This window comes from Lampris incognitus, chromosome 17 (genome assembly GCF_029633865.1).
Source record: "Lampris incognitus isolate fLamInc1 chromosome 17, fLamInc1.hap2, whole genome shotgun sequence".
Classification (NCBI taxonomy): domain Eukaryota; kingdom Metazoa; phylum Chordata; class Actinopteri; order Lampriformes; family Lampridae; genus Lampris; species Lampris incognitus.
Window position 1 is genome coordinate 26,812,520 of NC_079227.1, and position 23,307 is coordinate 26,835,826.

General features: G+C 44.6%; 1 protein-coding gene across 1 annotated transcript in view; it reads left to right on the forward strand.

Annotated features, from left to right (window-relative positions):
• Nucleotides 1-21,823, forward strand: part of si:zfos-911d5.4 (uncharacterized) — a 22,087-nt gene extending 264 nt beyond the window's left edge. The window contains exons 2-7 of the mRNA XM_056297333.1: nucleotides 1,289-1,496; nucleotides 1,652-1,752; nucleotides 1,929-2,077; nucleotides 3,878-4,106; nucleotides 5,533-5,753; nucleotides 19,611-21,823. Of these exons, the coding sequence (XP_056153308.1) occupies nucleotides 1,432-1,496; nucleotides 1,652-1,752; nucleotides 1,929-2,077; nucleotides 3,878-4,106; nucleotides 5,533-5,753; nucleotides 19,611-19,778 (933 nt within the window). The 5' untranslated portion in view covers nucleotides 1,289-1,431 and the 3' untranslated portion in view covers nucleotides 19,779-21,823. The remainder of the gene's footprint in view (nucleotides 1-1,288; nucleotides 1,497-1,651; nucleotides 1,753-1,928; nucleotides 2,078-3,877; nucleotides 4,107-5,532; nucleotides 5,754-19,610) is intronic.
• The last annotated feature ends 1,484 nt before the right edge of the window (nucleotides 21,824-23,307 follow it).

Sequence of the window (23,307 nt, forward strand, 5' to 3'; positions counted from 1 at the left end):
CTCCTCACTTTTTCCTTTTCTTCGGCGTTAGCTGAGCCAGCACACATCACATGTTTTTCTCAACAGTGCCTGGCTTTTAATACCGAAACAACGCCGATCTCTCGGGCGCCTTTATGTTTGTCGAAACTAAGTTGTTTATCCTTTGTTTTCACTTGGCATTGCTTTGACACGGTTGTACCGGATCACTTTGAAATAGTCGCTCGATGTAGTTTTGGGTGAAAGAACTACAGCTGCGGCTGTGTTGGGATCAGAGGAGTAGTGGCTAGCCAGCGGAAGGTTGTTTTCTTCTTCCAGATTTGTTCCAGATGGGTTTTTCCACGTAGGCTTGTCATGCTAACTCATACATACATCAGTGTGGTATTTCATTTGTTACTGTAAACCTGTCATACTACATCTCATATACATGGACTTAACTGGCCTGATCTAACACTTGTAGTTTATCTTGTATGCACAAAAAGTGCACATGTTTAAAACTCTGTGAGTTCCCAACATATACATTACTTTTGTTGCTTTAATGTTCATTTTGTGTGATGACAAAGTGTCCAAATGAGTAAGTGAACTTCCTGGGAAGTGAAAGTTAACTCAGCAAATGAACCGGTTCTGCCTGTGGTCCAGATAAAGCCCTGGAATGCTTCAACTTGGAAGCCGGCTGGCCCAGTTTCGTTTCAGCTCTGGAGCCTCAGGAAATGATAATAATGTGTGTGTGGGCCCTGTGGTGGCCTGGTGGTGGCCTGTCCAGGGTGTCTCCCCGCCTGCCGTCCAATGACTGCTGGGATAGGCTCCAGCATCTCCGTGACCCTCAGAGCAGGATAAGTGGTTTGGATAATTGATGAATGGATGGAATGAATAATAATAATAATTAATGATAATAATAATTACATTTATATAGTGCTTTTCTAGACACCCAAAGCAGTTCACATTGAAGGGGTTAACTCACCTCAACCACTACCAATGTGTAGCACCCACCTGGGTGATGCATGGCAGCCATTTTGCGACAAAACACTCACCACACATCAGTTTGAGGTGGCAAGGGAGGAATCATTGAGCCAATTACATGGTGGGGGTGGGGGGTGGGGATTAGGTGGCCAGATGGAGACAGCCAGGTTGGGAATTTTGCCAGAACACCGGGGAACCCCCTACTCTTTGTGACAAGCGCCATGGGATCTTTAATGACCACAGTGAGTCAGGAACTCGGTTTAATGTGTCATCAGAAGGACAGCATCTCTTACAGCAGTGTCCCTGTCACTGCATGGGGGCACTGAGATTTGATATTTGTTGTTTTTATTAGGACCAGAGGGAAGACTTCCCTTTACTGGCCCAACACCACTTCCAGCAGCAACTCACTTTCTCGGGAGGTCTCCCATCCAAGTACTAGCCAAGACCATACCTGCTTAGCTTCTGTCATTTGGCAGAGCCAGGGTACCTGTTGGTATGGCTGTTGAAAATGCCCAAGGCCAAAGCTCACAAACAACCCAGGGCTTCCTGCAACATGTCAGGTGGGGCAAGAATAGTGTTTAAACCATCATCTGCATCCACATTGATAGTGCAATGAAAATGCAGCCTAATTTCATCTTTCTTTGTTCCATTTTCTGTTTTATGTTGTTAATTTTGATATATTTCAGCTGGGTTTCAATATTTTTACACTTTCTAGGCAACTCACCGGGCTAAAAAAAGAAGATGTCTTCTGTAATCTGCGAATCCCAAATCAGATGAAATTAGCTAAAGATGACATCAACATTGTTCTCCTTACAGGTAATTATCAGTGATTATATCACTATAACTGCATAGTCTGACACCTTACTAATAAAATTAAGATTTGAATTTCATGGCCATTGATTAACCTGTTGAAAACAGTAGCTACGCTATCATGCAATATACCTGAGGATAGTGAATTCTTGACACGTGACCTTTATCCTTCTTTCATAAAGGCCAAGGCATTTTCTGTATTGATGTAAACCTCTTGCAAGGCAGTGTGTCTGCACACAACCAAAACTGGTACGTGCAAGTCAAAGAAGAGGACCAAGACTTTACCAACATTTGTATGAAACAGGTGGTGGACCCCCTCAAAGCAATTATGGTAAAATTACACCCTTTTCCTCAAGTTATGAAACACTCATACTAATTCAAATGTCAACAGGCACATTTTTATCCGAGGTTCAATCAACAGTGTGTCACATCATTTTCATCCAAAGCACAGTTTGCCAAGTTGAAGATGCTGAGTCACCACAGTAATTTATATGTAAATTACAAACACTGCAGTCGCTAAACTTCCCAAGTGGGTACTCTTGATTTAAAAAGGCCATAATTATGTTCACAGAGCGGAAAAGCAACCAGGTGCCTAAACACAGCTGTCGCATTATGTGGCTGGGTCTGATAAGAGTTATTATCATTTCCATCTCCGTAGATTTTGAATGTGGACTGAGGCCAGCAACGAGGCGAAAGTGTTTAATGACAAACACTGTCCTCATAATTGAAATTGTTCTGCATTATCTGGACAAATGTTTAATTCCTAATGATTTCTGCACAAAGCAGATACTCAGCTCAACTGTCTCTGCCAGTGTGAGGTTGTATAATTGCTTAGAATGCCTCTCAATACAAAAAGCCGGACACTCTCAGCAAACTGGAACGCGAAACAGCTTAATTTGTGTGTGCTATTTGGTCCACGATGCAACTGGACTATATGCAACACTTAATTTGTGAATCATGAGGTCCTGGACCACCAAGGGGAGAGGTGACCCTGTGGATCGACTGTACAGGATAAGTCCCAGAATGTATTACTACTTTGGTGCAGCAAACACATTGCGCACCACAGTGCTGTTATATTGTGCTGATATAGACATGTCTTTAACATAATTAAACCCCTGTGTTATACCAAGGGCTGACTGAAATTATTTAACATTAAATGCAGACCTATACTGTGGCCTTCAAATACAATCAGCTCAATACATACAATCAGCTTTGACGGCACGGTGGCGCAGTAGTTAGCGCTGTCGCCTCACAGCAAGAAGGCCCTGGGTTCTAACCCTGGGGTTGTCCAACCTTGGGGCATCGTCCTATGTGTGGAGTTTGCGTGTTCTGCCTGTTTCTGTGGTGGGTTTCCTCCGGGTGCTCCGGTTTCCCCCCACCATTAAAAAAGACATGCATGTTGGCGTTAGTTGTCTGTGCCCCTGACTGAGGCATGGCAAGACGAACTGGGGTTGGTCCTCGGGCGCTGCACATCGGCTGCCCCCTGCTCCTAGCTACACAGCTAGGGTGGGTTAAATGCAGAGTGTAATTTCCCTACGGGGATCAATGAAGTATCTTAAAATAAAATAAAAAGAAAAAAATGAAAAAAATTGCAATGATGCAACACAAATGTCCAGATGGTAGACATACCATAATGTGAAAAATCACTATGTAAGACCACTAAAAAACGGTTTATGAGCGAATAAAAAAGGGTCTTTTGCTCATCACGTTGAATTTCAGCTGCAGCATATTCACTTTAACAGGGGCAGTTAGTTCACAGATGTGTGAAGGTGGTTATTGATGAGTGTCACACAAGCTATTGATAAGTTTATCATCCGTCCTCACAGAGAGACAATTCAATACAGTATTTTGTTTGGAGGAGGGGAATAGTAAAAAAAAAAATCAGCAATTGTCTTTTTTCTGGAATATTACATATCAAACAAAAGCAAACCAGTCTTGCCACCTGAGGTGTGGGATCCTCACAAAGCCGCACCACAATGCAGATGGTCCAAAGCACAGACTGTGTGTAGACTAAATCATTTGTGTTTCTTGCCAAACTAACCATTTCTTTTCTTTCCTTGCTGTTTATGTGAAAGAGGACTCGATGTCATTTGTGAGGTTTGCATTACAATGAAACCCTGTCCTCCTCCAGACCAAGACGGTTAACCTATTCCAGCACTTGAACAAGAGTGAAGTGCCTGTGCAGTGGAATCTCTTCTCCTTCAGAGTTGTCTTCCTTTCTCCGGACTGTGAGCTGGACAAAGAGCTCAAGAAGAAGAAGGAGCTGGTCTCCCACAGCCAGATACATGCTTTCTTCAGCTCCTTCAGGGAGGGCTACATGGCTTGGATATCGGACGCACTGACCCCCTCCTGGATGTCTGGTGTGTAGATTTAAAGTGGTGGTTTTAACATTTATTGGATTTAGTCAGTGCCTCATTCATTTCATATTCATATTCATATCCAATTATACAATATAAAATTAGTGAAGCAGTGGAATGAAGTAAATTTAAATTCCGTTTTAAGCCACGATGCCAGCTACACAAATACCAAACAAACATCCTGTTTCATACATCACAGCCAAACAGAATAAAGCACAATGATTAACCAGCAAATGGGCATCCGGGTAGCGTAGCGGCCTATTCCGTTGCCTACCAACACAGGGATCGCCGGTTCGAATCCCCGTGTTACCTCTCGCTTGGTCGGGCGTCCCTACAGACACAATTGGCCGTGTCTGCCGGTGGGAAGCTGGATGTGGGTATGTGTCCTGGTCGCTGCACCAGCGCCTCCTCTGGTTGGTCGGGGTGCCTGTTCAAGGGGGAGGGGGAACTGGGGAGAATAGTGTGATCCTCTCACACGCTACGTCCCCCTGGAGAAACTCCTCACTGTCAGGTGAAAAGAAGCGGCTGGCGACTCCACATGTATTGGGGGAGGCATGTGGTAGTCTGCAGCCCTCCCCGGAGCGGCAGAGGGGGTGGAGCGGCGACCGGGATGGCTTGGAAAATAGGGTAATTGGCGAAGTTCAATGAGGGAGAAAAAAGGGGGGAAAATCCCCCCAAAAAAAGATTAACCAGCAAATAAGCAATGGATAGGTCACATGCAAAGGTCATCCAGCAACAAGCACATTTTTCTCTTATGGTTATTTTGCTGCTGCACCTAGGGTTGCCAATTCCTTGAAATGGAAATAGGGAACAGGGGACAGGGGACAGGGATGGGGGTTGGATGGACGGAGCGGCGCGGGCATAACAAATATAATGTTCCTTACACTATACACACATACACACATTTTTTTTCTTTATAATATTTATATTTATATTTTATATATAGTAAGGAACGATTCCTTTTTTTAAGGAACGGTTGGCAACCCAAGCTGCACCACCACATTTGGATGGTGATGGTTGCAACAGCACATTTGGATCTTCATAGCGAATGAACGATGACTCCCCCCATTAAACTCACGAGTTTTTGATACAAGAATGCATGTACAACATAATTTATCGCTATAGACATGCTTGTGGAAAAATTGCGGCGAAAAGAATTTGTCAATTTATATTTTTGGAGACCCCACAAAATTTCCCCAATCATCTTTTCAGGGAAGCCCCCCGGTCCTTCTTTCCACGAGCTCCCTCCCTGTGGGCCCCCCCGTCATTCACACCACATGATCTGCAGCTATCAACGTGAGGTCTTAAAACTTCACATTAAAAGGCTCAAATTGTTGCAGGCGAAATGCATGCTCAGAAAAGGAAAATGTGTAATAGTTGATTGACAGTCACGGGAGCCCCTTTTTGTATTTCATCCGTTTCCAATCAGGTCATCTGTCCTACAAGCAGATGGAGGCAGTGCGTGGGGTCCTGCGCACGATGGGGACGTGGGATGTGGTGAGGCTGTGCTGTGGTGAGCAGCTGAAAGGCGACTACCAGAGCTGCCAGTACATCGCTCTCAACCGCCAGGAGACAGACACACTTGTGTTTTCCAGGGGCAAGACCCTGTCGGCTGAGTCGCTGTGGGTCTTATTGGGACATGTCCCTCAGGTTAGTCTATTGACAGCCAGCACTGTATGGGAGACCAATTTTAGATGTAGCACCTGAAGAAACGGGTATTGTCTGCTTTGTCTAGTGGCTCAAAATTTCAACACCCTTTTTTAAAAAAATTTAAATCTGTATAGGGAAGACCAGCAGATGGCAGTAGTATTGTAAGTTTAAAGACGTCAACATGCTTGAATTTTAGTTATCAATAGCACAGCAGCAGTGATTTAGGCTAAAGACCGAGCACACTGCCAAGCAAGCAGACTGGAAATGAGCAGCAATTTGATAATATATCATATAAAATTTAAATCATGGGCTCTCATTTCCATGCAAGAGCAGTCGAGATCAGAGCATGCAATTCAAGCTGTATTATTTCGCAAATTACAAAATCACAGCTCTGTAAGAATCATAGCTTATGAAGCCAAATCATACTGGTTACCGAGTGGTGTGTTGCTGTCCATAACCGTATATTTGATTGAAAGGAGGATGAGGCTTGGTAGCCCTGCCTTGTGTTGGCTGCTCTCTCCCCTTCGACTGTCTCAGTTCACATCCGTTAACACTGGCGTGCCACCTGTTAATTACTCCCCCAGCACTTGAGCCATTCAATGTCTTATTCAAGGTAATAATACTTAATAATATACTCACCAAGATGCTTGTTAGCTGCATTTAGCTGACTGAATAAGAAGATAATTGTTCTAAAATCAGCATCCTAGCACATTAATTTTTATAAATTGGTCGGTGGTTGGATTTAGGCTTGTGATTTGGGTGATGTAGACAAATGAAGGTAAATGTTATCTTATCAGTTGCTATTATAGCAAATCTGTGCTGTCACTACAGCAAACAGTGTAAAGGTTAATAGTGCACCTAAAGTGACGCTCCTGTCTAATTATGAGGTTTGCACAAAATTATAGTAATTGATTTTTGTGTGTATAAATTTAAGTTGTTTATCCTTACCACCAAATATCTTATATTACTTTTTATATAATATATTATTGTTTTTATTTATTTCCTAATTTTTCCGGGGGTAAATAGTGGAAAGACAGAGGTCAGAGCTTTTAAGGTCTAGTGGATATGACCCCTGCACACCATCCATTACAGATTAACACCCACCTTACCCCCCCCCCCCCCGACACACACACACACACCCATACACTCAGCCTGGGCTTTCCTTACACACTCCACACGGGATCGGTGCTCCCTCCCCCCACCCCATAACTGTACTCTCCCCTCCAGCTGCCATATATTTGATACACGATCCGGTGATCATTAGGCAGTCTCTCCAGTGGGCCCCGGTCCGGCCCAAGGGGACACACAAGGCTAAAACAAAATGCATTGTTTTCAAAGTAATATTTATGAATGCAGGCAGTATAGCTCTCGGTCATAAGGCAGCCCCCCCTCCCTGCATATAGGAGCGAAATGAGACTTATCTGGATCGCTTTTCTCCCAAACCCTCGTAAAAAGCACTTCACTAAGGAGAAAATAATCAAATCAGCAGCGATGAATAATCACAGAAAATACGATAACCAAAAAGTCCGACTTCGTAAGTAGCTGTGCACAACTAGAATTTAAGAGACTTCATAATATGTTGCTTAAGGCTCTTGGACGTTGTCGAGCATTCAGTCTTAATAAAAGAATAGCTCTTAGCTCGTTCGCAGCAGCTGCAAGGGGGAAGCCAGAGGGTTGGAGGGAAACTCAATAGCTCCCCAGGCACATTTTCCGAGCCCAGAAATAATGCACGCCTTTGATTTGTTACTTGTAAACACACAGGCAAGAAGAGATGCGATATGACCTGCAGTTTCACTCGGGCATCTGTTTGGTTGCGAGGAATCGCAGCAGATGTGTGCGCCAAGCCGCCGCACATATAGCAGGTGTGTTTTTCCTGTGGGCTCGGTCAATTATTTTGAGAAAAATTGCCTGCATGTCCCCAAAGTGGCGAATGATTGAGTAGAGTGGCTGTAATTTATTAATTATGGGCTATATTCTTAGACCACGGCTCTGGCTTCATTCAATTTGTATGGATTGAGGGTTTCGTGTGTGTGTGTGTGTGTGTGTGTGCGTGTGTGGAGAGAGAGAGGGGGGGGGGGAGGAGCAAGAAGAGATAAGAAAAAGCCATTGTCATTCTGTAAAGCCTTGTTTACTTTAATGATGATTGTGGTTATGTCCCATCCCATTCTGCCGTTAGTCTCTTTCATAGAGCCTTTTCCCGTCTCTATTTCAATTGACTAGGTTTTATGACCCCAAGCTCATTTGGGGGTGGGGGAGCAGAAACAGAGCCGGGTAATTCAGTCTCCTGAACCAGAGTCGACTGAGTGGCTCTTAATTGCACATCCCAGACGCAGTGTTTTGAGTTCCTTCAACTGTTGCGAGACAACGGCGCTCTGTCAGCTGATTAAGGGAGGGCGAGTCCGGCCCGTGAAAAGCTGTAAACTCATCTAAAACATCCCCGAGAGCTATGACTAGCATCTAATGGAGAGTGGCCTAAATGTTTCAGCCCCTCGTTGCCGAAGATACACGTCGTCTCTGACCGTGGGCCACCAGCTCCAAGTGCACCGCCACCCAGTTTGTTAATTGAAGCGCACCACCATCCGGTTTGTTAGTTCAACTCGTCGCCGGCGTGCCTCTCGGTTTGGCCCGTCTCCCAGGCCACACGCGTTTGCATGCCCATAATGGACAGGGTGGTGCGCTTGGTGCTTAGCACTGAAAAGGCAGACGGGAGCAGCATCAACCGCTTTGTGCCGTCGATGAATGGAGACACAGAAGAGGCCAGGAGCTAGCCATTAACACAGCCTACAAAGCCTCCCGCCTAAATAGATTATATTGGCAGCTAGCGTGGCTTTTCGGTTTCCCTTTTTGGCTCTGTCTCTTTTCAATGTAGAGGAAGAAAAAAAAAGAAGGTTCGTTCGGTCTGAGACAGTATGTGCAGTAATGCCTGTTACTGATCCAGAACCTGATTTGATTGCTGATCAAAAACTGATAAGACAGTCGGGTAAATGGTTGAGTATCAACTCAAAAACTGGAAGAAGCTACTTTCATTTCCTTGTGTTTGCTTTATAAAGGATATCTCACTACTTTCTTCTTTTTTTTTTGATTTGTTCCCCCTTTTTCTCCCCAGTTGTATCCGTCCAATTACCCCACTCTTCTGAGCCGTCCCAGTCGCTGTTCCCCCCCGCCGATCCAGGGAGGGCTGCAGACTACCACATGCCTCTTCCGATACATGTGGAGTCGCCAGCTGCTTCTTTTCACCTGACAGTGAGGTGTTTCACCAGGGGGACGTAGTGCGTGGGAGGATCACGCTGTTCCCCCCCAGTCTCCCCCCCAAACAGGCGCCCCAACCGATCAGGGGAGGTGCTAGTGCAGCGACCAGGGCACATATCCCCCTCCGGCTTCCCACCCGTAGACACGGCCAATTGTGTCTGTAGGGACTCCCAACCAAGCCGGAGGTAATGGGGATTCAAACCGTTAATCCCTGTGTTGGTAGGCAACAGAATAGACTGCTACGCCACCCGGGCGCCCAATATCCCACTACTTTTAATGCATATATTTGTTTTTGAGTACCAGAGAGAAACAGCATGGAGCACACTTGCAGGCTATTTCAGAGAAAAAACAGGAAGGATGTTGAAACCTGTCGATTTCACAGCATCTGTCTGAAGTGCCCGTCCGTCTAAACCTGTTGGGAGGGTCATTTTATATACTCATGAAGTTTTCTAAAGAATTGCCAGAGACAAAAAAAAATGTATTAAACTTTAGACGCTGCATTTTTTTTTCAACAGGTGAAAATTGTGGGGGAAAATGACCATCATTTTCAGATTTCTGTAATTGTACCATAGCTCTCGAAAGGAAACTGGAAATGGAAATAATTTGGCCCAGAGAGTGTGTGTAGGAAGATACAGAGAAATCAAACCATGCAATTACATATTAGAAGAGTGCTGCAGAATCACAAGTGTCTGTAATGAACTAGTTAAGACAGCTGCACTTGCACACTTGGAAGGCAATGAGGGAAGCGGCCTTGTAATAGGGCGTGATTAAACTTAGTAGGTCTATTTTTTCACTCGAGCGCCGATGCCACAGCTGGAGAGTCCCGTGAAGCGATTCTGCATCTGTCAATCTGGAGATGGCTCGCTCGATCTCCGTTCCCCTTGCTGCCGCGCAACACGGGCCATTATCGAGGGCTTTTCAAGTACTCCTTTTTTAATTAAGTTAAACACGGCAGCATGTCGAGTTCAACCGTGGAAGAAGTGAGCAGAAATGAGCACGTGAGGGAATGAGATTTAAGTCTCGGTAAATTTGAATACACGTTGAAAACATTTAAAAACATTCATATTCATGTCGCAGCGATTACCTGGGTAACTGGGTTTGAACGCCCGTGTTTTTTGAGATGAAGAACTGCATCTGCGGTTGATCGAGCTGCATATAGAAAACACACATACTGTAAGTTACAGCACATGCAGTGTCAGCATGTATTGAATCAAAAAATTAAGTGCCCACGAACAAGTTTCCCAGCACCCACATAGCCTACGGCAGGCATGACATCATTTTCTAAACCTTGTAAGTCCTCAAAATCTTTATTGGTCTATCTTTTTATGGCACTTTCAAATCAGAAAACTGTATTCTTCGAAGAGCATATGTTACTTAGAGCACGGTGGCCCAGGGGTTAGCGCTGTTGCCTCACAGCAAGAAGGTCCTGGGTTGAACCCTGGGCCGTCCCAGGTCCTTTCTGTGTGGAGTCTGCTTGTTCTGCCCGTGTCTGCTGTGTGGGTTTCCTCCGGGTGCTGCGGTTTCCTCCCACCATCAAAAAGACATGCATGCTAGGGTTGATACTCCTGTCTGTGCCCCTGAGCAAGGCAATGGAAAGAAGAAAACTGGAGTTGGTCCCTGGGTGCTGCAGCTGCCCACTGCTCCTATACAATGGGATGGCTTAAATGCAGAAGATACATTTCATTGTAATAATACAATTCGTTGTAAGAATACAATGTCAAATAAAGTGGCTTTCTTTCTTTCTCTATGGATTACTTTTACACATAAATCTCCGATTATGCAATTATTCCTGAGCTAGCCTGCTGTAGCTGGGTTTGTTTTTTTCCTTTTATACCGTTCTGACCTCTAGCTGCTGATCTGATTTGTTAATCAAGTCTCTCTTTAGTAACTGGTCGAGATGTTATTGCAAAGGTGGTAAATTAAAGCCTGCCTCATAACAACGCTGTTTGCTTTGGGGGTTCAGGATATTAACTGCGAGCCGTACACTGTTAGGTGTTAGATCTGATCGGTAAGGATTCATGAATAATTAAGAGGCCTAGTGGAGCAGAGACAATTAATTACAGTTTCAAAAGCCATTCTCTTTAATTGAGGAGAATAAAGGCGTTGAAGTGGACTGAGCAGCAAGATTAGCGTTTCTATCTATTTATACCACGATACACCCACTGACCATTAAAATGCTAACTGTGAATTTACAAGGCACCAGCCCTCAGCGCTGAACTGATCTAATTAATATTTATCATTGATACATATGTGTATTTGCTTTTTATTGTCTGTTTATTGTGTGTGTGTGTGTCCATCAGGATAAAAAAACCCGAAACCACCTACCTTGTGGGGGCATTTTTTGGGTCCCAATGAGAGCAATGGCACCCCGGTGGCTCACCTGGTAGAGTGCGTACCACATAAGGCTGAGTCCTTACCGCAGTGGCCTGGGTTCGAACCTGGAGGGCAGCACGGTGGCGGTGGCCCAGTGGTTAGCACCATTGCCTTACAGCAAAAAGGTCCTGAGTTCAAACCCCAGGCCGTCCCAGGTCCTTCCTGTGTGGAGTTTGCATGTTCTCCTTGTGTCTGTGTGGGTTTCCTCCGGGTGCTCCGGTTTCCTCCCACCATCAGAAAGACATGTATGTTAGGGTTAATACTCCTCCCTGTGCCCCTGACCAAGGCAATGGGAAGAACTGGAGTTGGTCGCCGAGTGCTGCAGCTGCCCACTGCTCCTATACAATAGGATGGGTTAAATGCAGAGAACATATGTCATTGTAAGAATACAATGTGGGATTAAGTGGTTTTCATTTTCATCAAAGGGCCTATTTTAGGGTCAGGACCTGGGTTTAGGGTTAAGGTTAAAATTAGGATTAAGTTAAGGTTAAGGTAAGGGTTAAGGTTAGGCATGCAGTTATGATGGTTAAGGTTACGGTTAAGGGCTAGGGAATGAATATAGTCCATAAGGGGTCCCCACTATAGGGTGACATGTGTGTGTGTGTGTGTGTGTGTGTGTGTGTGTGTGTGTGTGTGTGTGTGTGCAGATGCAGGCGCATGCATGGATGTATGGGTTCTATCCATTTCCTCTGGCCACCTGTGTGAATGAAATTGGTCTTTTAAATGCAAAAGCTAATGTGCTGCATATCCCAACAGTGGGTGGCCGTTGTACAGTACGCAGCAGGTACAGTATATAATTGACAGCCTTGCCATCTGTTACAGTTACGTGAAATTAGCGATAAACTAGTTAGCAGACACTTTGGCCCATTGTCTGTTGTTTTGATAATCACCCTTAATAATGGACAGCATCAATATGGTCTTTAAACCTGATTTGGGACTTAATGGAGTCAGATGGGGGCAGTCAGTGTATGCTCTGGGGGTAATGCTATTAGAGATGTTTGTGAAGAGCAAATTAAATCAGCCATAGATTGTGCCCTCTCAAGTCAGCCAGACAACCAGAGCCATTGAAGAGAAAAACGGGGGATTCATATTTTAACCTCTCACAGAAAATGCACTTATGAGGATGAAAATAAAGTCAGAGCTGGGTGAATGGATTTAAATGGTTATTGCTGGGACTCTAATGGCTTCCTGTTAGCCGAGGCAGGTTGGCTGCACAGGCCCAGTTATTCAGAAGTTTGCCAGCCATTTTTTAGGTCGTGCCTTCAAACAAATTTAGTTATTTGGCTGGATTGTAATGTCACCAAGAAAAGATTAGGCATCTCACCAGCTGGTCCGTGCTTGGGAGATCTGGAGATGTTCATTATGATGCATTGATATTTCATAGTGGACACAGTTTAGTGGCTCCGAAAACGTTTCGTCATCGGACTGATTCCATGCTGAACATGCCGCACGGGGTTTTGATATGTGTTCCCCCAGTGAGCCAAACCACACCATGTCTGCCTAATTGCTTTATTATATCAAACCAATACGACCTTCCGTCATGCTTTTTTTTCTTTTTCGCCCTGAATCATTTTTGATCCCATTGCATTGTGCTTGGCTTGTTGACAGAGACATTGGCACGCCGGAGGTGTGTTATTCAGTGTTTCCCCCATCTGCGTCTGGTGAGACACAGGGGGGAACAAAGAGCCAGCCGTCTGAGGCCCGGTGTGGCGTTACGCTCACTCAGAGTTCACCTGAAACACGGCACCCATGGCTCCAGGTAACTGCCCCTGCTGACTGATACCCTGCTGGGATTCCTCGGCGTTATCTCGGGGAAGGATCTGAACTCGGTAAATGGCAATACACGCAGGTGGTGACACGTCCCGGCCCGATTACAAAGATCCAGGCATTATTCACGTCCATCACACCTGTCAACCTTTTTTAATTAGTCTGCCCCCTAAATGAGCAATTCACGTTCACGTTAAAGTTTGCGTTTGGAGAAAATCATTTGAAAGGTCCACAGTGTCGTCACACAAAGCGGGTGATGAATATTAACCTCTGTTATTTTCTGTTCTGTATTTTTTGTTTTTCGTTTGATTTATTTATTTATTTTGTTGGTTCAAATGAATGAATGTGGTTGTTTCTAAACTGGATTTGTAGATGTGTGCCATAAGAGACCCTACAGGTGGATGACAAACAAACCATGCTCCCTTTTATAGCATACTAGACCTGTATCGGCTCTTAGTGAAGAGATGCTTCTCCTGTGTGTGGGGGTGGGGGGGGGTGAGCTGTCTTCTTTAGTTAAAAAGGGTAAAAGGTGAACGGTGAACCAGAGGCAGGATTTATGACTATTAGCAGACAGTAAATAAGAGGAAGGACCCGCTCTCGCTGAAACGTGAGGAGTGATGTCATTGAGACAGCTCGGCTGACACAGAAAGCGAGAGGGGGGAACAGAAGTAGACACGGTTAGGTGAGCTCGCAGCCCTTTGTGTGACACCCATCCTTCGCCCCAAGGGTCCCATCCTCTCTGCGGAGTCGTACACACACGCACGCCTGTCCGCACTTGAAGTGGGAAGGCCTCTCCGAAGACCAGTGGACGTTGCACGCTGCAAAGACAGAAGTTATTTCGAGTAAATTTCGAGGGAGTTTTTTTTTCTCTCGAGTTTACTGAAGGTGGAGCAACTCTAATAACATGTAGTAGTGTAGGTCGAAAATCTTAAATGCAAAAAAAGTTGAATCTGCATGGAATAGAGTTGTTCATTGCAAACTATAGGTAGATGTGCTGCTCTTAACCCACGAGGTCAAACTTGCACAGTGATGTCTGCTATGTCACCAGAGCAAGGACGCTGAAAATGTCCCACCTTCTTTCGATTTTACTCTAAATAAGCACTATACATGGTTTGTATTGTCGGCGACATTTGTTGGCAAACGTTTTTGAACATGTCCTGAGTCAACTTTTTTTGTATACAGCGTGGGTGCTCATCTCCTGTCCACACACATCAGAGTCTGCTGCAGTAGTAGTTCTTCTGCACCTCGTTCCTCCACTTTACACCACTTTACAGCTTATTCACAGACACACGAAATTATCTGACAGAGCTAGCAAGTATTGAAAACTCCCTCTCTCGGGGGTGGAAAACCCAATGGACCACACAGAAACCCAAGGAAAACCCAATGGACCACACAGAAACCTGTCTCCCCCTTTGATGCTAGGCCGGAGATGCAGACATCCAGCCTGCTATATGCCGTTACCCCTTGGAGGGGTGGGTTCATGTCGCGGGAAAGCAGTTTTTCTCTCTCTCTCTCTCTCTCTCTCTCTCTCTCTCTCTCTCTCTCTCTCTCTCTCTCTATCACATGGGATTTCTCTCTCTCTGCATGTTAATTTGTTGTAACGCGCATTTGAAATTCAGTCAAAGGCAACTCCTCTCTTCCAGGAATAGGGTGTTTGTCAAAGGTATTTCGGTAAACCTGCAGAGCATAGTTTATGCCATCCAAAACGGATCATGTGCGTTTTATTCTCTGGCGGTATAGGAGTTGTCTACCACTATCATCATATTCTCTAGAGATATAGTAGTTGTCTCGTTTTAGTTGTCTACCACTATCAAAAAGACAGCTATTTTTTTTTTTTAGGGATGTCAAACTAGTTAAGTGCTGACTTACAGCCATGATTTCTTGAACTGATTTCCCTCTTGATAGATTTGTGTTAGTATACCTGCCCATTTGCCATTAGCTGTCAAGAAGCCTTTTTTTCTTCTTCATGCAAGTCCCCCACAGTAATAGATGCTCAGTCACTCTGAAGGGGGGGGGGGGATAATCCTATTGTAACAGGAATAACGTGCAACAGCCAAGGCTGCAATGTAAGCCACAATTATTTTTCTTTCTCCCAGTTTTACGGCCGTGTAATAACTAAGGTAAGTGACTGAAGGGGTGCGTGTCTGAAATTGCGGTAGCCTTTGTTGCAGATAATTAGGTTAGTGGAAAGAGCATGCAGGTGTTGGGAACGCGCTCTGTGCTCGAATTGCGTTATCAACTTGCTCGTATTCGTAGGCCCCTCGGGGGTGTCACACTTACCATCGGCCCCGAAGCCCACCAACCTCTTCACTATTAAAATGATCACGTTCAATAGCAGACAAAGGGAAGAGGGAACAAATCTACTATAGGGCATTTTCCCCCACCTCTGATGCTTATCTGCCTTTTGATGTTGGTGTAATAAAAGGGCTATTGGGCATTTACAATGACCTGCAAAATGAGCAAGGGGGCTGATATGCTGGGCTCTAACCATCGCTGCCATTAAGCAGAAGGCCCAGACATTATGGAGAGGCAGAGATGAAAGAACGTGGAGAAAAATAATTGAAAAATTGTCTAATGCTAAAGTCAAAGAAAATGGAATTGTGAAAAGACACCCTTAATATCCTGTTAGCTGCTGAAAATGCAGCCAAACAAGGGATGCGGGGAAGCATTCTTTTTTGAAATGGATGTGGCTGAATTACTTGCATGTCTAAATGTAGTTAAAGCCTCGACTGTCAGGCTTAAACATAATAGGGCCGTTTAGATGGAGTGTTAACGTGTATTAAGCTATACAATATGTGGAAAAAGTATTGCTCTTCTCAAAATCTATGGAGAAATTGTGTAGCTCCCAGCTTGAACAAGGTTGATTTAATATTTGTTCAATTAAAGGGAGCCATTTGGATCGCTTTTGAAAGGGACTTACAATAGTCTGGTGAAATTATGGAGAAATTTGCCAGACTACAGGTTTGATTATTAGTTATTACTGGTTGCAAAGGGAGATTTTGTATCAAAAACTGTTGCAAGGATAACATGCAAATTAGGAAGGGTGTTAAACTAACGAGTCAATCACTCCATACATGTCAGTCCAAGCAGAAAACAGTAGAGATTGAAATGGAGTTGCCACGTCTACTGGGCAGCATGGTGGCCCAATGGTTAGCACCATCGCCTCACAGCAAGAAGGTCCTGGGTTCGAACCAGGCTGTCCCAGGTCCTTTCTGTGCGGGGTTTGCATGTTCTCCACATGTCTGCTGTGTGGGTTTCCTCCAGGTGCTCCAGTTTCCCCCCACCGTTAAAAAGACATGCATGTGGGGCATCCGGGTAGCGTAGTGGTCTACTGCGTTGCCTACCAACATGGGGATCGCCAGTTCAAATCCCCGTGTTACCTCCAGCTTGGTCAGGTGTCCCTACAGACACAATTAGCCGTGTCTGCGGGTGGGAAGCTGGATGTGGGTATGTGTCCTGGTCACTGCACTAGCGCCTCCTCTGGTTGGTCAGGTGCCTTTTTGGGGGGAAGGGGGAACTGGGGGGAATAGCGTGATCCCCACGTGCTACGCCCCCTGGCAAAACTCCTCACTATCAGGTGAAAAGAAGCGGAGGAGGCAAGTGGTAGTCTGCAGCCCTCCCCGTATTGGCAGAGGGGGCGGAGCAGCGACTGGGATGGCTTGGAGGAGTGGGTGGGGTAATTGGCCAAGTACAACTGGGGAGAAAAAGGGGGAAAAATCCTCAAAAAAACAAAAAAGACATGCATGTTAGGGTTAATACGAAAGGATTTTATCCTAAACATCAACGGATCCATGTCCCCGGCCAACAAGCCAGAAGCAATTTGTGCACACCGGTGCCTTGATCTAAAGGGCCAGAGAGGAGACGACAGCTTGTCAATGAAAGGTCAAAGGTGAAGGCCATGCGTTTCTGGTGAAGTCCAGACGGAGGTCAGAAGGTCTCAGTCAGGACTGTGACCCCGGCTAAACTCTGGCAGCCAGGAACACAACTTGGATTTCACCAGGTGGGAAAAACAGTGAATGAATTCCCCTTTTCTCGGACAATAGAAACCACTTGAAGTGAACACATCTGTCCGGGCAGATGTGATCACTGAAAGCAGCCCATCACTTATCACTTCAGGTGAAGTTGAGCTTTTTCTTTCATTTTTTCAGATGACCATCTTGTTGCCATGTGTACACGTATTAAATAAATGTATTGTAGATGAACAGATAACTTCTCTATTTTACTGGCTTTAATTGGCTTAAAGACAGTCGCCAATCGCACCGTCACAAAATATCAGCTGCTTCAGATGCTTCAAACAGGGATTTAAAGATGGACCATAGGTTATAGTAACATTAGTGTTGCTTAAAGTACATTTTTAATAATGGTAGGCCGAGACCTAGCGATGAAAGGAAGCCTATGCCAATGCAGGCTGTCTGGGGATTTTCAAGGCACATTTTGGCAGCATTCATGACCATTGGAGTAAGCAAAAAAATAAACATTTTGACATTTGATTTTCTGAATTATCTTGAGTTTTGAACCGTTTTAAAAAAAAAATTATTAATCAAATATCCACATATTTGATTTTTGATTTGATTTGATATTTGAGTTAAGATTGAAATGGTTTGGACATGTGTAGAGGAGAGGTACTGGGTATAAATATATAGTAATACTGGATACACACACACACACACACACATATATATATATATATATATACACACACACATATATGTATGTGTATATATATATGTGTATGTATATATATATGTGTGTGTATGTGTGTATATATATATATATATATACACTACCGTTCAAAAGTTTGGGATCACCCAAACAATTTCGTGTTTTCCATGAAAAGTCACACTTATTCACCACCATATGTTGTGAAATGAATAGAAAATAGAGTCAAGACATTGACAAGGTTAGAAATAATGATTTGTATTTGAAATAAGATTTTTTTTACATCAAACTTTGCTTTCGTCAAAGAATCCTCCATTTGCAGCAATTACAGCATTGCAGACCTTTGGCATTCTAGCTGTTAATTTGTTGAGGTAATCTGGAGAAATTGCACCCCACGCTTCCAGAAGCAGCTCCCACAAGTTGGATTGGTTGGATGGGCACTTCTTTGAGCAGATTGAGTTTCTGGAGCATCACATTTGTGGGGTCAATTAAACGCTCAAAATGGCCAGAAAAAGAGAACTTTCATCTGAAACTCGACAGTCTATTCTTGTTCTTAGAAATGAAGGCTATTCCATGCGAGAAATTGCTAAGAAATTGAAGATTTCCTACACCGGTGTGTACTACTCCCTTCAGAGGACAGCACAAACAGGCTCTAACAGGTACTATTTAATGAAGATGCCAGTTGGGGACCTGTGAGGCGTCTGTTTCTCAAACTAGAGACTCTAATGTACTTATCTTCTTGCTCAGTTGTGCAACGCGGCCTCCCACTTCTTTTTCTACTCTGGTTAGAGCCTGTTTGTGCTGTCCTCTGAAGGGAGTAGTACACACCGGTGTAGGAAATCTTCAATTTCTTAGCAATTTCTCGCATGGAATAGCCTTCATTTCTAAGAACAAGAATAGACTGTCGAGTTTCAGATGAAAGTTCTCTTTTTCTGGCCATTTTGAGCGTTTAATTGACCCCACAAATGTGATGCTCCAGAAACTCAATCTGCTCAAAGAAGTGCCCATCCAACCAATCCAACTTGTGGGAGCTGCTTCTGGAAGCGTGGGGTGCAATTTCTCCAGATTACCTCAACAAATTAACAGCTAGAATGCCAAAGGTCTGCAATGCTGTAATTGCTGCAAATGGAGGATTCTTTGACGAAAGCAAAGTTTGATGTAAAAAAAATCTTATTTCAAACACAAATCATTATTTCTAACCTTGTCAATGTCTTGACTCTATTTTCTATTCATTTCACAACATATGGTGGTGAATAAGTGTGACTTTTCATGGAAAACACAAAATTGTTTGGGTGATCCCAAACTTTTGAACGGTAGTGTATATATATATATATATATATATATATATATATATATATATATATATATATGGTGTGTGTATGGGGATAAGGATGCTGAATATGGAGCTGCCAGGGAAGAGGAAAAGAGGGAGGCTGATGAGGAGGTTTATGGATGTGGTGAGGGAGGACATTCAGGTGGCTGGTGTGACAGAGGAAGATGCAGAGGACAGGAAGAGATGGATGATCCGCTGTGGAGACCCCTAACAGGAGAAGCCAAAAGTTGTAGTAGTAGTAGTGGTAGTAGTAGTAGTAGATCAAATATCCAAAATGATCACTTTAGGCACATTGTTTAATCACAATAACTGGATTATATATAAGCAACGTTGATATAGGAGTGATCCCACCTGGTGATATTTGATCAGTATAAGGGGCTGATCTCTTAACCCCGATCACGACGAGCGGTTTCCACAGTATTCATAAATGATTTGGGTGTAATCCGTATTTCCCATCTGTTCTGCCCCCTCCATAGATAACGGTGAAGATGTACAAGCGCGGAGCTCCCGGCTGGCTGGGCAAGCCCCTGGCTGCCACCGCCACCATACCCCCCGACACCCATGTCATCTTCAAGGTCAGCGGGGAGGAAGAGTACACCACAATCCCAGCCAGCACCATCCATAGCATCACCCTCAGCATATGACAGCCAGCATCGATGAAGAAATGTTAGCCACTCTAGCATGGCGCTGTATGGTAAGAAACAGTTTTTGATTGGAGATGGAGTTTTGCCGCGTCACTGTGGTCTGACAAACCAAACTCCTTACTCAGCTCACACATAAAGAGGGCGTAAATATGCCTGGTTACATTTTGATATTGAGTGCCTTTTTATCATTGTGTATTTTGTTTTATTTTGACATACTCTAAGTGGATGTGTTAGCCTGGCAATGTCTTTTGTCACCATGTTGTACAACTCTGAGCATGTTCATGCCAGTGTTTGCTGTGGAAGAAAGAATTCACCCAATTTTCGGGGCGTCTCGAGTAGCATAGTGGTCTTTTCCATTGCCTACTAACACGGTGATCACTGTTTGAATCCCTGTGTTACCTCCAGCTTGGTCGAGTGTCCCTACAGACACAATTGGCCGTGTCTGCGGGTGGGAAGCCAGATGTGGGTATGTGTCCTGGTCGCTGCACTAGCGCCTCCTCTGGTCGGTCGGGGCGCCTGTTCGGGGGGGGGGTTGGGGGGAATGGCATGATCCTCCCAAGCACTACATCCCCCTGGTGAAACTCCTCACTGTCAGGTGAAAAGAAGCAGCTGGCGACTCCACATGTATCGGAGGAGGCATGTGGTAGTCTGCAGCCCTCCCCGGATTGGCAGAGGGGGGTGGAGCAGCGACCGGGACGGTTCGGAAGAGTGGGGTAACTGACCGGACAAAATTGGGGAGAAAAAGGGAGAAAAAAAAAAAAGAATTCCCCCAGTTTTCCTTCATGCTCCAATTGGCTATCATGCAAATATTATGTTAATGAGGATGGTGCGGACGATTAGCCTCATTAACTTTCTCTTGTTTTTGAATTGCTAGGGCCAGCCCACACTTACACCAGCCATTAATTAGCCATTACAGTAAGTGAATATGTCAAAGCAGTTCAGATTTGAAGTGCCCGACACGTTAATTGTGGCGGTTTAAAACCTGGAGGTCTCTGCCACGACGAGGATCAGGCGAGCTATTTCCTCTGCTGCTTTAATGGGCGGTGATTTACAGTCTGTTTAGGCGGTGTAACTGTAAGGTGCTTTATTAAAATGCTCTGCCGCAGAGAGGGGATGATAACATATTCAAGAGCGCGCAGGCTCGGCTACCAGCACCATTCATTTGTGTCTTTCAGTTACTTTCCATCAGTTACCAAGCTCATACAGCCGCGCTAACAGCTAGCAATTCTATTTACTGTGCCTGGTAGCGGCCAAAATGAAGTTATTTCCATCAAGATATCAGTGCCTTTTGCTAATTCGATAGAGGAGGCTCTCTGTTTTGATGGTATATCTGCTTGCATGGCATCCCTCTACCTGAAACATCATTACACTCTACTCAAGCTCCTCACGTTTACCAAATGTCTGTCTTGCAAATTTGCCCGAGGTGCAAATTTTTGGCGGTTGTAAAAACACCACTGTCCACTGTTTACCATTTGAAGACATGCATCTGTTTTTTTTTTCTTTCTTTCTTTTTGTGAGATTCGGGTTGTTGCGATGAGATTTTTGCACCACTGCTTTTAAGCAATTATTGTTACAACCTGTGTCGGGGTGAATGGTGGGTGTGTATATCTGTGTGACTTGTGCGCCCGTATCATGACTGTAAATCTAAGTGTATCATTAGTCTAAATTGAATATAAATGAAATTATTCTCCTGCCAACTCTGTGGAAAAGGGTTCTCAGGAAAAGAACTGACAACCTTATGCTCTTCTCCCGGCACAAACTGACAATATCAGAGGCTCTGGGATTCAATTATCGGAGCTTTTAAGCAATAAGTTTGACAAGGGACAGGTGCATGCAGGTTGATAATAATGTCTTGCACTTTCACTACCATGGCAACTCGAAGGAGCATGAATTTTTCTTTTTGTCATACTCCAGATCACATTGAAATAAGCATGTTTGCTTGTGTTTGTTTTTGTTTTCTTATCATTTGTTTTTTAAAACTGTAAACTATGCATTTATCTGCACAAATATTTATACTATTCAGCTTTCAAAATAAAATGATTTGATGGGACACTATGTGTGGCTTACATCATAAAATGCCCTTCACAGACATTATGGCTTGCCAATCCTGGGTCGCACAACAAAGTATTTCCCAACAAGATTCACCACTGGACTGTCCATCCGTCCCCTGTGTCTGTTGTTGAGTTCCTGTTCTGCTTTTGTTCTGAATCTGTGCACAGGGCAAGTGTGCACGCCTCCTTTGAGAGACGCAAACATCTTAAATAGGGGAACCTAAAATTCTGCCTCAGTTATCTCTACACTGGGCCTCACGGTTCCCTCGGCGCCTTTTTTCGGGGAAGATGGAGGACATCCATCAGTTCGCCCCGGTCTTTTGAGAGCATGCACGACGTCTCGAGTGTGGTTAAGAGCCGGGGATTAGAGGTGGATGGCTGGCCACAGGGACAAAGGGGACTGTGTTGGGTAGGGAGGTGGCTGTCGGGTGGGGAGGCTGGAGCGGAAATGGACACGGAGAACAGAACAGAACAGAGTATAACAAGGTAACAAGGTAAACTGATCCATCTCGCAATTCCTCTGGAAGGTGAATCAATGAGGGCTCTTTCAAAGGAAAACTCCTATCAGGTAGTGAGTGGCTATGAGCCCAAAGTATGACACATTTCACATATTCACTTGTTTACCTTAAACATGCAGAGATGGGTTTCATAATATATGCATATAGGAGCTGACATTACACTCCATTAGCAGCCATAATACTGAGCAGTCTTCGCTGTGTTTCTGAATAGCTGCTGAAATTATGCAGAAAAGATTCAATCCACGATTCGCTGTCTTTTAATGGCACCTCGGGGCATTCACTACCGCGGCTGCATGTAGCGTGGCTATTCGTATTTTCTTATACAGTGTAGCCTCCTTCGATGTAGCCCACCGAAGGTGGCAGCAAACCAGGAGGTTTAAGGTCACAGTCTGCACCTTCACAGAGTGTCCGCCAGCTGTGGACACTCTGTTGCACAATTTCAACAGCATCTTCGAGACACAGAGGAGGAGACCGCTCAGTATGATGGCTGCTAATGGAGTGTTTTCCCGACAACACATAATCAGAGATGATGTTGGGATCATTTCCCTTTACTGGGAGACTGGGTGACATGGTTTGTCCAGCAGAGGAAAGAGCCATGGGTCGTAACTCTTGTGACAAAGCCAGGTGTCCAACCCTGACCCCTGGCCATGGAAGTGGCCATTCAGCAGCAGCCCCAAGAGATTTTTAGGCCAGCTGACCGGCCTGACCTTCCCTCAGAGAGGACACTTGGACATGGAGAGCAGACTGGACATAAAGGAAAGGCCCCTTTGCAGCTGACCTATGTGAAAGAAAGGGCAAGCTGCTGTCTTATTTACAACCTGACGTCCTCCGCTGCAGAGCCTGCTTCTGTGAATGCAGCAATGCAGCAGGGCACATGGTCACACTTATTTTCAACCATATTTCATATCAGTTAGAACATAATCCCATCCTGTGCATTATTTTGCTTTTTTATCTTTGTTT